This window comes from Sciurus carolinensis, chromosome 7, assembly GCF_902686445.1.
Source record: "Sciurus carolinensis chromosome 7, mSciCar1.2, whole genome shotgun sequence".
Lineage (NCBI taxonomy): Eukaryota > Metazoa > Chordata > Mammalia > Rodentia > Sciuridae > Sciurus > Sciurus carolinensis.
In genome coordinates this window covers 113526165-113540762 of record NC_062219.1, presented here as the reverse complement: position 1 = coordinate 113540762, position 14598 = coordinate 113526165, and the positions used below count along the sequence as shown (strand labels likewise).

At 51.5% G+C, this 14598-nt stretch overlaps 1 protein-coding gene across 1 annotated transcript; it reads left to right on the top strand.

The window, feature by feature from the left end:
- The first annotated feature begins 6198 nt into the window (after positions 1-6198).
- Guca1a (guanylate cyclase activator 1A) lies at positions 6199-10880 on the top strand. Its single transcript, XM_047559632.1, has 4 exons — positions 6199-6399; positions 9686-9835; positions 10159-10252; positions 10717-10880. Exons 1-4 carry the CDS (start codon positions 6199-6201, stop codon positions 10878-10880), a joined length of 609 nt encoding a protein of 202 aa, XP_047415588.1.
- The last annotated feature ends 3718 nt before the right edge of the window (positions 10881-14598 follow it).

The window sequence follows — 14598 nt, the reverse complement described above, 5'->3', positions numbered from 1 at the left end:
TTCTCCAGCCGGCCACCCGCTCGGGGCCACCTGGTACACGCCTCTTTCCTGAGGCCCTGGTATAGAGCCCAGTGCTGTCCTCTCTGACTCACATCTGTGTCTCAGGAGATTCCATTCCCCAGCCCTCCCCACCCATAGGCAGTGAGCCCTCAATGGATTGGTTTGACATACAGGCTGTAAGGGGAAGGCTGAAGGACACACCACTGGACAGGCTGGGCTGTGGGGTCCCTCTAGCCCCATCCAACCCTTCTTTGGAGAGTCGAAGGTCTCAGCTGAAAGTGTGACGAGGAGAAAAACTTTGGTACCATTGCTTAAAAGTTTTGTAAACCTGGGCAGGTGAGTTATCTTCTGCCCCTAGTGGAAATGATGAACGGCGCCCCCGCCCAGCCTGCCCAGGACTTGTGAGCCTGCTGTGTTCCTCCACAGAAGGTGTTGGTAGCGTCCACCTGTCTTAGCCTTCTCCGTCCTTCTGTGTTCACTCACTCACTCGCTCAGTGTTCTATTGAGCTTGAGCCCGCCAATCACATTACTCTCAGAAAGGTCACTGAGGAGATTTGAATGAGGGAACTAAGAACAGAGAAGTGAGGCAGCGGTGGTGTCCCCAGAGAGCAGGACTCTGGTGACCCCAGAGAGCAGCACTGAGGGCCAGCCTTCAGGCCTAACAGGTTAAAGGGTCAGGGCTGCGAGTGCAGGAGCCGCGGAGCCGTGGCTGAAGGCAGAAGAAAGCCACCACTGCCCACACGGTGACTCAGCAGCCAGGGAGTGAGACATGGAGTAGCCGGGCCCTGTTCTCCAGCCTCCAGGCTCCTTCCAGTGCGCCTCAATGTGAACCCAGCCTGGAGCAAGGACGCTTCTGTCTAGATATCAGCCTCCTGTGGCTCAGAGCTGGCCCAGAATGGTGGGGGCCACTAGGTGGACCAGGAGGACACAGGTGAATGAGGCAATGGTCTCTGCCCTCTGGGAGCCTCTGGGGTCCTGAGGGTAGATGGCAGCAGGTAGCTGCTCAGAATCCCAGAAAGAAATCAGTGTTTCTTTTCAACAAAAGAGTTGAAGAGTAAAGGTTATCACAGATTCTGTGGTGACCTCCTGTGGTTCCTGCCGCTGTCTGGTCCTCTCCCTTGGAGGGTGTGTGAGCCTATGACTTGCTTCTAACCCACAGCATGTGGCAGAGGGGACTGGATGGCTCACCCTTGAGTAGGTCGCCTTCTGTGAGGCTCCACAGTAGTAGATCAGAGGAGTCTGATGAGACCGGCGGAGACGTCAAGGAAGCCGACACACCAAGGACTGCAGGTGGCCTCCGGAAGTCACAGACTGTAGACCTGAGCGCGTCCAGCTGAAATGGAAAAGAACCAAAGTAACGCCATTTTGTTCTGACCTGACTCTGTTGTGTGCTTGCTTGTAATGTTTTCCTTTCAGCCTCCTGAAGCTGTGTCTGTGTTGACAGCACAGTGGGATCTGCCCGCATCCCTGACTGTAACAAAAGTGACTCTGAAACGTGTAATCAAAACTATTTTCTCAGGTAATCAAAATATCTCTCTCAACAAGGTCTTTTCTGACCTACATGTGCTTCAACTTTCCTTGTGGTTTTTGTGGAGTTTGCCTTTGTAAACTCTGTCCTTCCAAAGTTCAGGTGCTGGGAGTTCTCTGAGGCGTTGGCCTGCTCCGGGCTGCCGCTTGCCTGGCGTGCTCCTTACAGGACCCTTTTCCCCTTTTGATTTGGTTCAGTGTGTGTGGTGGTTTGCAATTCTGTACACTCTGTGACGCAGCAAGAATCCGGGGCCAGCACCGGCAAGGGAATTCTGCCAAGTGCTTGAATAAACCGCACGTGAGCTCTTTCTTCGTCCAGTGTCCGGATGAAGACACAACCCAGGTGGCACCCTGGCTGCAGCCGGGTGAGCCTCTGGGCCGCAGGAATTGTAAGAGAATAAATGCGTGTGGTTCTGAGCTGCCGTCTGTGGTGATTTGTTTACTCAGCACTGAAAACTAACAGAATGTTGGCGGTGCTGAGCAGGGGATCCTGCTGAGACTTGGGAAGGCTTTGTGGGGTGGGGGGAGGACATTCATACATGAAAAGGGAGGATTGCAGCAGGCAGAGAGGGACAGAGGACCTGCCACCTCCTCCCCCACCCTCCACGTCCAACTTGGGGCCTGAGAGGACTCTGCAGGATGCAGATTCCAGCTGGGCCCAAGCAAGTTCTCTGGAGAGCCCTCACCCGCCCAGGTCTGGGATGTGTTCAAAGCTGGGGATCCATGCCCCTTGCACCCTACATCCATCCTTTGGTAAAGGTGAAACTCTACTAAAGCCTGTTTGGATTCTTCAAAAATATCCATCCTCTTAGATTATGTGAATGACGTGATCATTATGAACCATTGAAGTATGCAGACAATGTTTTAAAAACAAAGATTTAAAAAGTCACTGGTGACACACCCACATCAATGTTTATAGTAGTTCAATTCACAATAGCTAAACTATGGAACCAACCTAGGTGCCCTTCAACAGATGAATGGATACAGAATATGTAGTGCATGTGCACAATGGAATATCACTCAGCCTTAAAGAAGAATGAAATTATGGCATTTGCAGGTAAATGGATGGAACTAGAGAATATCATGCTAAGTGAAATAAGCCAATCCCAAAAAACCAAAGGCCGAATGTTTTCTCTGAGAAGCGGATGCTGATCCACAGTTGGGGGTGCAGGTAGGGAAGAATGAAGGAACTTTGTGCAGAGGGGGTGAGGGGAGGGGTGGGCTGGTGTGTATGGGAAGGACGGTAGGATGAGACAGACATTATTACCCTATATACATGTATGATCACACGACTGGTGTGACTCAGCGCCGTGCACAGCCAGAGGAACGAGAAGTTATGCTCCATTTCTGTACAATGTGTCAAAATGCATTCTGCTGTCATGTATAACCAATTAGAACAAATTAAAAAATTTTTTCTTTAAAAAAGTCACAGGTGACCCTCTGACCCAGCGAGCCCTGTCAGCACCGTGGCGGCTGTCCTGCAGTCAGATTTCAGTTGGCAGGGACAGCAGTGTGAACATGGGCCTCATTTCCGCCTTTCTCTCTGGTCTTCTGAGGCGCATCCTGAGCTATGAGCCCTTTGGATCAGAATAATGGGCAAAAAGAGTTGTGGATTGAAAGGAGAGAGCCCCATCCGTGGTTTTATGATGGAAAGGATGAAAACGGACCAGGGAAAAAGACTGGCTCCAAGAAGGAGCACAGCCCCACCCCCACCCCTGCTGTGCTGCCGCTCTGGTTCCCAGGGAGCCCTTGGTCCAGGCGGGAGGGCCCTTTCTGGGCAACCAGGGACCTGCTCTGGTTGCTCATATGCGTCATGGCTGTTGACAGAGCGTGTCCTCCCAAAGAGGGACAGCCGCGGCTGAGCAGTGCCTAAGGGGGTTCCTACCCATTCGCGCTCGTCCCACTGCCCACGCATGCAGGCGCCGGGCTATCCCTCATGGCTGAAAGGCTGTGACTGTACTTCCTTGACAGGGCTGGAAGAGGGAGCTGACTTTCTCCAGGCCCTGGCCTCCTGTCTGTCCAGTTCTCAGGGACTCTCAGGATCAACAGCCTGGCCATCTTTACTCAAAGTTGTGTAAGAACTACTATCTTCCTGGTGCCTCCACCCATAGACTTCAAGTTTTTTGTTAAAGAGGGGATTATTTTTCAATAATACAGGGAGAGGCAATAAGTATTTTTATGGGTTCAGCAGCTCAACAATGATGACTGAAAACTGGTTTTCTTGGCTTTTCCTTTTGCTCGTGACCTCAAGATCACAATATGGCTGCTGCATTCCCGGCATCTTGTCCATATGCAAGGTCAAAAGGGCAGGACCAGCTGCATGTTTTATCACTTTTTTTTTTTTTTTAATCAAGAAAGCAAAGCTTTCCCAGAAAACCATGGCAGGCTTTAACTTAAATCTCTTTGGCCAGAACCATGTCATGTGGTCACTCCTTGCTGCAAGAGAGGTTAGGGAAACAATTTTCTTGTTTTCCCAGCCTCTTTAGTATGGGCAAACGAGTGGGCAGGGAGTTGGAAATGGGGTTGGGTCTAGTCAGGTTTTAACAATGGCCTCTACCTTCCTCAGGGCCTGGCCAGAGCTGGTGGGTGTCCTGAGTGAGACAGGGTAGGTGTCTGTTGCCAACATGATTCTAACAGTCCAGGGTCCATGGTGGATGGGGTCAAAGGAACGATGAGCCCAAGCTGCACTACAACGGCACCCACATTCTAAAGTCAGCAGCATACCCAACGTGCTGATGTGACAGATACGAAATAATAAAATGACAGCCAGTGTTTATGGGACGCTCGCTCCATACCAGACTCTTCTTGATACTTTCCATGTGTTAATATTAATTCACTTAGTCCTCTCAAAGCCCTGTGAAATGGGCACCATTATCCTCTTTTTAAGGAAGGCAACTAAGGCCCAGAGAGTTTAAGTCACTTGCTTGGGTTCACCCTGCCAGTTATGTGAGCAAGGAATAAACTTGTGTTGCTTTAAGTTTCAGAGATTTTCGAGTGTTTTCAGTAAAACCTAGCCCATTTTGAGATATATAGGAACATACTCTGATATCTGATATATATTATGCATCATAAAGACTGCATATTATATACCTTTATTTAGATACAATTACATATAATTTGTATATGTTATATATTTAGATTATACAATTAACACAAATGTAAGTACTTTTTATTACACATATGTATGTGTAAAATCTTCCTTACTGTGCACTCTCTGAAAAAAAAAAAAAAAGAGCTTTGCAACCAGGAGTAAAGTATCCTCTCCTGCAGCCTTGCAGGCTGGAAGGAACCAGGCAGGCTGCTGGGAGGGGCTCTTGGGAAGGCTCAGCAAGCCTGGTGTTGCTAGGAAGACTCATGACATTTTGTGCTAATTGGAAACTGTACTGCCTTTGTATCAGTCAGAATGGGTTGAGGTTAGCTGCAGTACAAACTGCCCCCAAACCCCTTCTTCAAGTAGGCAAGGCACTTTTAGTCTATCATTGCACAACTTGAACAGTTATCCGAGGCCCTGCTGGGGAAGGCAGACACGTGGGCAGTGGGTTCCTCTGGCTGAGTCAGGGGGCCTAGGCATGGCCCATATGTATAGAAGGGAGGGAAATGAGGGGAAGAGTTGGAGTGGGGTGAGCTGTAGCTCTGGGCTTTTCTGGAGGCGTCCAACTTCAGTGCACTTGAAGTCGGTTCCAGAATGAAGGCACTGAAAGCCTGTGTTGGGAGAAGGGACATCCCAGTAGGCACCAGAGGAAGCTACTGCACTGAGACCAGCCCCTGGCTTGCTCTGGAGCGTCCAGGGCCAGCAGCTAGCAGCTGTGTGTGCATTCTCACGCACTCTCAGGATCGCCCCAGGGAACCAGCACGCTCATGCCCCCCACCCTCATGCCCCTGGTAGGCAACCGTGCTCTCTTTAGAGTCAGATGGAGGAGGGGAAAGATGAATATGAGTGTGGTCAGCATAGGACATGCCTGCGTGTGTGTGTGTACAGGTTAACATAGGAGGGGCTCCCTTTGGCTGCTCAGGGTACATCTCAGAAGCCCACAAACTCTGCATCACCCAGGTGCACATCCATGGTGTGATCAGACCTCCTCAGTTGTGATGGTCAAGTGCAGCCCACAGTCTGGATGACTGTACGTGGCAGCCCCATCAAGGACCCATAGTTAGCCTTGCTTTGGAAGATAAGATGAATCCCAGTTCCTTGTCTGAGGGTGGGATCCAAGGACAATGTGAATCCATTAAAGCAGAATATGAAGGACACTGAGGTCATAGAATCAGAGCAGCGGCTGGCTGGCCACCCACTGGGTCGTGATAAGAGAGGATTAGGAGACTGCAAACTGGGTAAGAAAATCCTCTCACCTACAGCTCAAGGCTGTAATCCTGGGACTCTGCTTCTCTAAGCTTTGTTCTATTTCCATTCCTCCTCCCATAGGCTGCAAGGATTTGTGGGGAATGTTAGCCGGAGTCCTCCCGCATCCCCGATCTGGGTGTGGGCCATCGTCGCATCTCCTCGCTGCTCACCTCCTCTCCACATTTCCCAGCACCATCTGATTTGCCAGGCCCTTCCTTGCTCCGAGGGCCCGGGAGGGAGGAGGACCCAGCTGTGGGAGGCCAAACCTCTCTGGTGCAGGGGCAGCGGGGAACAGGACCCCCTTGGGCATCGACCTTCTGCGGACCTGGGCCATGGGCAACGTGGTGGAGGGTAAGTCTGTGGAGGAGCTGAGCAGCACCGAGTGCCACCAGTGGTATAAGAAGTTCATGACCGAGTGCCCTTCTGGCCAGCTCACCCTCTATGAATTCCGCCAGTTCTTCGGCCTCAAGAACCTGAGCCCCTGGGCCAGCAAGTACGTGGAGCAGATGTTCGAGACCTTTGACTTCAACAAGGTGGGCAGGGGCCACGGGGGTGAGGGTCCCCAGCTCTGGAGGCCTTAGCAGCCTGGGGGCAAGCAAGAGCAGGTGGGAGAGTAGAAGTGTCCCCCCGGGAGAGTGACTTCATATGCAGTGACTGTGATTTGGAAGGCAGACATTCCACATTAGGGATTCGATGCATCTGAGGTGTGTCTAGAACTACTTTGTTCTCCTTGTTGGCGGTGCTGAGGATTGAACCCAGGGGTGCTCTACCACTGAGTTATGTCCCAGCCCTTTTTAGTTTTTATTTCGAGACAGGGTCTCACCAAAGTTGCTGAGGCTGACCTTGAACTTGTGATCCTCCTGCCTCAGCCTCCCAAGTTGCTGGAATTACAGCAGACTGAGCACCTACTTTGTATCAGGTCCTGCAGGCCCAGAAATGAATCGGAAATGAAAGCCCTTGCTTTCTAGAGAAAACAGAGAGGCCCACAAATTAGCTAAATCAGAGGCGGAATCCAGTGACTTTCTCTGCCTCTTCTGCATGCTACACACTTCTGTCGCCTCCCAAACAGGCATGAACACTTCCGAGGGAGTCGCTGAGCACCTACTTGGGACTGGCGCATAGACGTCTAGATGCTCAGGAGGATGTAGGGGGAGGCGTGACAGCAGAGGGCAGGATGGGGAGTCTCCAGTCCTGGATGGGCTGGGTGGGCAGGTCCACCCTACCTGGGTCACCCATGGTGTTCTGTGGACCCTAGTCCTGGCAATGGGCAGGGTTGCCTGATCCCTGGGATAAAGACGTTCCCAGTTCCAAAGCATCCAGTGACATCAGTTCCTCTTTGTAGAAGTGAGTCCCAAGGTCCATGGGGTGGTCAAATTGCATGTCTCTCCAAGCAACCACCTGGATGCTCGGGGTGAGGACTTCCTGAGAAGCTAGTGGGGACATGGAGAGTGGAGTTTGGGCCTCTGGCTTTCATCAGCTGGGTGACCTTGAGCCAATCTCTCCCTTCTCAGCTCAGTTCATTCACCCAGATCTGCCATGGAGGGTGGGGCACTAGTTAAGGTGTTTATTGGTTTCCAGTAGTAAATCTTTTATTTGGGACAATTCCGTCAAATGTAGTGGCAGAAGAGTCCAAACCCACAAACCGGATTCCCACCCCACGGGCCCCTCTGCTGATTCCTGCCCTGGCTGGATGCTCCCTTGGAAGATGAGGTTGCAAGGATGTGCAGCCACATGCCTGCGCAGGCCTGGGACAGGCTCCTCTCGCTGCCCAAGGGATCCAAGTGCCACCATGGATGGGGCTCAGCGGCTATTTAAAACTACCTAACGTGTGGGGATAAGGGGCCAAAGCAGATTATGGGCCTTGAGACCCAGCCTCAAGGGCAGTATGCTGGGGCCTGAGGTTTTCCTGAGGGCGGAGCAGGGAGCAGAGTCCTGGGTGGTGGTACAGGGACTGGGAGGGACGGAGCCATCATGTGGACCCACAGAATGCCCCAGAGGAAGCGGCAGTCAGTCCTGAACAGGAGTGTCATGGAGTAACAGCTGAGCTCCATCACCTCCCCAGGGCACCCCAAAATATCTCATCTTACCGCCTGCTAAGGAAACGCTTTGGGTCAGGACACGTCTGCAGAAAGGACTCCTCAAGTCACGCATAGGACACCAGGGAAGGGCAACCCATTACCCTGGATTCACCTGTCTTTCTAATGCCTTCTCCTCAATTGTACTTGCCATCTGTATTGTCCCAAAGCTGATCTTTTTCTTTCCATTGAAAGTAAATTAACCTCTGGTTTCTACCCAATCTGGCCAGACCATATGCCACACACATCCCTGTCTTCGTGCTGCTATGACCCTCTAGAACTCTGCTTGGCTCACACCTTCCCCTGCTCACATGTGCCCTGATCTCCTGGTTTAAGCCTAATTAAAACTTGGCCTGACCCCTGCCTCCACATTTCCCAGTCTCCCCTTTCCTGCCAAAGCACCCCTCACCTTCTAGTACCAGATATTAAATAACGTTTAGCTGCTAAGGTATTGTCTGTCCCTCCTGCTGGAGTGTGAACTTTGTGAAGACAGGAAATTCTGTCTCATTTCCAGCTCCTAAGATGCTCTCTGGAACATAGTAGGTAGTTGTATGCATAAAATTAAATACCAAAAAAAATCACAATTTTATGGGCTACTTATTTATCTATAACACATTGATTTACCTGTGCCATTATTTTCTAACACCAATGTGTCTCCTACACCCACAGTACAGTGGACTACACTGACCGGACCCATTGGCATCCGCAGTGTGCAGTTTAGACTGACCAGGAAATGAGACAAGAGCACTGGGAGCTTTTCATGCGGAGAGGAGTTAAAACAGGGATGTTTAATTGATAACCCGAGGGCCTGTTTTTGTAAATGAAGTTTTATTAGAACACAGGACACTCATTTATTTAAGAATTATGACTGCCTTCACGCCAAAATGACAAAGGCTGTTTTGGACACAAAGCTGAAATATCAACTCTCTGGCCCTTGACAGAAAAAGTGTGTCAGTCCCTGAGGAGGAAGGCGACTGTGTCCCAGGGCATTGCACCAGATGCCTGGGGACCAGGGGTGCAGCAGTGTGAGTGCAGAGGGTGACGGGGACAAGCGTATGCTTTGCTCATCGCACATCTCGCCTGGGCCTGGCTGTGCCTGGCAATCACACAGCTGCCCGCAGATGGAGGTAATGCATCTGAGCACCAGAGTAGGGCTTAGAAGACCCGGTCCAGGCAAGGCATTGCCATTTGGTCTCCACTTCATCTTTCTCATCTGAAATGGGGACAAAAATGCCCACCTCCCGGGAGCACCTGTGAGATTAAATGCCCCCACCCCAGCTCCTCTCTCCTGGGCCAGAAACTTCCAAGAGCTCATCCAAACCACACTCCATCCCCCGGGTGCCTCCTTCCCGCTCCAACCTACCTACTTCTCTCCTGTGTCCAAGGGGCAGGGCTCAGATTCGAGAACCACAGGGAAGCAGCCAGTGACAACTAAAATAAAAGTGTCTGTGAAGGAGAAAGTGTCGGCTATCCACACCCAGTGGCTGTTGGTTTATCCGGTTTGGTAGGCAGTCTCTGGGGCAGGCAGGGTGGGCCATGCGGGGTGCCAAGAGGGAAGAGCTAGGCGGGGACAGAGCTGGAATCGCCTGGCCTTACTCCTTGGAGTCCCCGCCTCCCTTCCTTCAGCACCTCTTGGGCCCTTTGGTTTGGTGGTGGGACCCTGGCTGAGATGGGCGTGTCCCTGGCGTGTCCCGGGCTGGGGGCGTGACCCAGGTGGGTTCACGAGGCTCCGCCCCTCTTCCAGGATGGCTACATTGACTTCATGGAGTACGTGGCGGCGCTCAGCCTCGTTCTCAAGGGGAAGGTGGAACAGAAGTTGCGCTGGTACTTCAAGCTCTACGACGTCGACGGCAACGGGTGCATCGACAGGGACGAGCTGCTCACCATCATCCAGGTAACTCCAGGTGCAGAGGGCTGGGCAGCGGCGTGGGCAGCGGGACCCCGAGCTCTGTAGGACCCACCTTCTCAAGATTGAGACCAGTTTGGGATTAAGTGTCCCGGCCAACGGCGTGACCTAGGCCGTTTCGCCTCCCCTTTGTGGGTCTCAGTTTCCTCGTCTGTACCAAGGGTCTATAAAACTTGTCTCTTAAGTCCCAGATCTCTCTGGTTTCCACTCTCCACAGCTGCTGGGAGCCAGATGAGCTCTTACAGTCCCCAGACCCACCACCGACGTAGAATTAGGATGGGTCCTTCACTTCTGCCTCTTCTTCCTCTCAGGCCATCCGAACTATTAACCCCTGGAGCGACTCGACCATGAGTGCGGAGGAGTTCACAGATACCGTGTTCACCAAGATTGACGTCAATGGGGATGGTGAGGGGGCCAAGGAGGGACTCTCCAGGGGAGGGATCCCAGGGATGGGAAGTCGCCAGGGGAGGGGAGGAGGAGGGGAGGAGGAGGCACAAAGGTCCTTTTGCTGGTCATTTCCTCCATCCATCTCTGTCCCAGCTACAGAATTAGCTTTTACGGGTCTCTGGACCAGACTTTCTGGTCTGGATCCCCTTGCCTATTCCCACCAGCCACTTTTCCCAGGGTTGTCTCTGACCCGCCTCCTTGCAAGAACCCTGCTCTGGTCCTGCGCGGTGGTGCACGCCTGAAATCCCAGAGGTTTGAGAAGTTGAGGCAGGAGGATGGCAAGTTCGATGCCAGCCTAGGCAACTCGCCGTGTAGAGCGCCCCTGGGTTCCATCCCTAGTATGGGGGGAAAGGTCCAGCTCTAGGCCCTGCGCAGCAGACGCGAACACCTTCCCACCGAGCATCCTTTTCTTTCTACCCCAGGGGAACTCTCCCTAGAGGAGTTCATGGAGGGCGTCCAGAAGGACCAGGAGCTCCTGGACACACTGACACGAAGCCTGGACCTTACCGGCATTGTGCGCAGGCTCCAGACCGGCGAGCCGGATGAGGAGGGGCCTGGCCCGGAGACCTCCAAGGCCGCCGGCTGAGCCACGCCCAGCTGCTTCTGTATTCGGGGGCGGGGCTACATGGTGGTGCCTGGCGTGGCAGTTGTTCTTGTCTTAATCTTAATATTACATGGGATCTCCCGCATCCAAAGGCTCGGCTCACCTCTTTGGGGCCCACAGTGGCAGCAGGAGGGGAGGAGGGGCACAGTGGAGATGGTTCCTGGGCTCTCTGGGAGACTCAGCTATTGGTGATGCTCCCTGCTGCCTTGGGGTTCCTCCCTTGCCCCTTGGGGCTCCTCACCTAGCTTTTCCAAGTGTCCCTGCTGCACTTCTCCAGTCCACACCCTTCTAGACGAGGAAGCTCTGAACCAAAGGGGATGGTTCCTGGGTCTCTGATGGAATTGTACAGATCCCATGGAGGCAACCTAAATCCAGGTGCTGTGATGACGTCCTGACCCAGACCCTGGGATCTACTTGTGTGGTTTGTGTTGATTCGTTCCTCCCTCTGGCAAGCATTTTTTGAGCACCTACTGTGTGTTGATGCTAAACGTTAGATGTATAAAGAAGACAATTCTCATCCTCAAGGAACTCATAATGGGAGGCATTTAGACCAGCATCATTGTAATAAAAGTTATAAAGTAAGGGTCTCCTATAGGAATTTGACTCAGAGAAAGCATCACAGTGCTGACCTTTGGCTTTGAAAGAGGACTTCGTGATTGCCCATGGAGAAGGTGGGGAGGTTTGGGTGCATTCTCTGTGATATATGTGCCCCTTGTAGGAGCTGTTCTTAGATGTAATTGGAGGTATCCTTTAAGAGTCAAATTGTAGCTAGGTGCAGTGACACATCCCTGTAATCCCAGAAACACAGGAGGACCATCTCAGTAATTTTAGCAAGACCTTCAACAATTTAGTGAGAACCTGTCTCAAAATAAAAAATAAAATAAATAGGGCTTGGATATAGCTCATTGGTAAGCATCTGTGAGTTCAAAAACCATGTGGTGCTACATGGTTCCCCACAGGTACTGGTTCAATCCCCGTACCCACCCCCACACCAAATTTAAATCTTACCAGCTGGGCACAGTGGCACACACCTGCAATCTCAGTTACTTGGGAGGTTGAGGCCAGACTAGGCAATTTAGTGAGATCCTATCCCAAAATAAAATAACAAGGGCCTGGGATGTAGCTCAGTGGTAGAGAGCCCCTGGATTCAATCTCCAGCACTACAATCAATCAATCAATAAAATTCACCAAATTGGAAATTATAAGGGCCATCATGTCTGTTTTTAGGAAGTACTTCTTAGGGTTCCACTAAGAGAAAAAAAATACCACAACTTCTTCAAGAAGTGTATAACCCAAACTGGGCATGGTGGCACTGGCCTGTAATCCTAGCAACTCAGGAGGCTGAGACAGGAGGATCATAAGTTTGAGACCAACCTCAGTGATTTAGCAAGGCCATAAGTAACTTAATGAGATCCCTTCTCAAAATGAAAAATAAAAAATAAAAAAATAAAAAGGACTGGGGATGTGACTCAGTGGTTAAAATCCATAATAACCCCTCCAAAGAATTGCATAATTCAGCTGAATGTCAAGGTGCATGCCTGTAATCCCAGCAACTCAGAGGCTGAAGCAGGAGGATTGCAAATTTGAAGCAAGGCTTGGCAATTCAGCAAGAGAGACCCTGTCTCGAAATAAAAAATAAAAAGGACTTGGGCTGTAGCTCAGTGGTAAAGCACCCCTGGTTCAATATTCTCAGTGAAAGAAGCGTATATTCCTCCTGAGTAGACAAGTTCGTAGTACTTGGATGACCCAGAAGCTTTGAGTTATGACAGAGGATCAACCCGTGTGTGCGTTCAGACACTATGGGAGGATTTGCTCAAGTTTGGTGTTGGCCACAAAGTGAAAGAAAGTGGATGGTACTGCAGAAAGTCCTCCTTTATCCAGAGGAAATGTGTTGTTCTTTAGAAGAGACTTGACAGCATGCGGTGCCACATGGTTCTCCACAGGTCTGCAACTCATTGCAAATGCCTTGACCATCTCTGGTCTACCCTAATTCCTTCTTGCTGCAGTGACACCTGACACCAATTGGGAAGTGGGCAATCTGTTTCAGGTGGGCCTGGGCCTGGTTCTTTGTGCACCCCAACTTTAAGCATCCTCCACTCAGAGATCTGCCCATCCAAAGCAGGTCTTTTCAGTTGTACCCCTGAATTACAATTGCCTGGTTGCCACAGGAATCTGGGGAGAGACATGGGTTGAAATAGTTGTGATCTTTTCCCCAAGAGCCTCTTTCTCTTGGGTTTTGAGTCTTCACTTCAGCTGAGCAGAGAAGATGTGGGGAGTATATAAAAACCTAGGGATGCAGGGATAAAACTTGGGTCTGGGGAGTAGAAAATCAGGTCGGAGAGTACCATTCTGTGGTAGGTAGGGGGACAAGAGGGTGCATTGTGCTCACCCTGTCCTGCCTGTTCCTTGGATCATCCCAGCCAGGCAAGTCAGCCAGGGCCTGAGCAGCAGACACGGAGGGAAGGTGGAGGTAATGCCACGGGCATACTGGAAGGAGAGGGAGCTGACATTTCTGCTCCTCCTCTTGCTGCCTGCTTCTTAGTCCTGAAGGTCAAGGGTGTCTGTATAGAATTAGGACAACTTTCCCCAGCCTTGTTCACATGCCACCTGCATGATTTGGGGCATGTCTCTGTCCCATCTAGTATGTTATTATTTTCAGTCAATCTTTTTTTTTTAACCTAAAATTGATTTCTAAGGGAAGCTTCATATGAACATCACATGAAATGTCATACCCCTAAGACCTCAAGTGCATAGATCTGTTTTATTTTTTCTGCATCAACACACAAGTCTCTCTACCCAGGGTAAAGCAAACATTTTTCCAGGTCCCATTGGAAACCTTCTCACAAGGTAACACTGCTCAGGGGTGCCAGTTTCCACTTCCTGTTCTCAGGAGGCTCCAGAGGAGGGAGGTATCTGAGCTCCTCAGTCTCCTTCAACCAGAGGGGCTATGTTTTAAATTTCTGTATTAGGATTGTGCAAAAGAGTCTGTATAACAGGAAAGGAATGCCACACCCCCAAACACTTGCCTAATCCAAGCTGCACGGGTTTGGGAAGAGAAATGGCCTTCTGGGGTCTCATGGCCATTGGAGGCAAAGTCTGGCCAGGACTGAGGTCAGCAGACCCCTGAATCTCCCTCAGAGGCAGAGAGGTTTCTCCATCTTTCAAAGGAATGGGGAAGGTCCATGCTGGGGCTGGCGGGCAGGGAGAGGTGGGGATGGTGGATAAGGGGTGAGGATGGGTGAGAGGGCGTGTTGGGAGCAGGGCTGGAGGGGAGCACCTGACAGGGCTCAGACAGCCCCTTTAAGCACAGTGGAGGACCAGGGCCTGCTGTCTTACTTGCTGCAGTTTCCCTTGATCGCCCCCCTGAGGAGGACTTGGGAGGAGTTGGAGAGGGTCCCCCTGTGAACCCTGCTCGGGACCCCTGGGGGTAAGGTAATTATGACCCCCCACTCCTACCCTCTCTTCAGCTTCACCACTGCCCCGCTCCTGCTTCCTTCCAGTCTTTGTTTCCACTCCATAAGTGTGGGCGTCCTCATTGCTGATTTGGTCTATGGGACCCCCACTGCTCAGGTAGCCCTGCTTCCATCTGAGAACACCTAGGGGCCCCCCAGCCAATGCAGCTGTGCCCCAGGAGCAGAGTAACCAAGTTCCCGTCAAATCCCAGTCAGTCCTGCAGACTGGACTCTGCCCTGGTGGCCCC

Excerpts from the sequence above, each read along its gene's own strand:
- Guca1a (XM_047559632.1), top strand. The coding sequence starts at position 6,199 with ATGGGCAACGTGGTGGAGGGTAAGTCTGTGGAGGAGCTGAGCAGCACC. Across the intron at positions 6,400-9,685 it reads AGACCTTTGACTTCAACAAG|GATGGCTACATTGACTTCAT; the intron begins GTGGGCAGGGGC and ends CCCCTCTTCCAG. Across the intron at positions 9,836-10,158 it reads AGCTGCTCACCATCATCCAG|GCCATCCGAACTATTAACCC; the intron begins GTAACTCCAGGT and ends TCTTCCTCTCAG.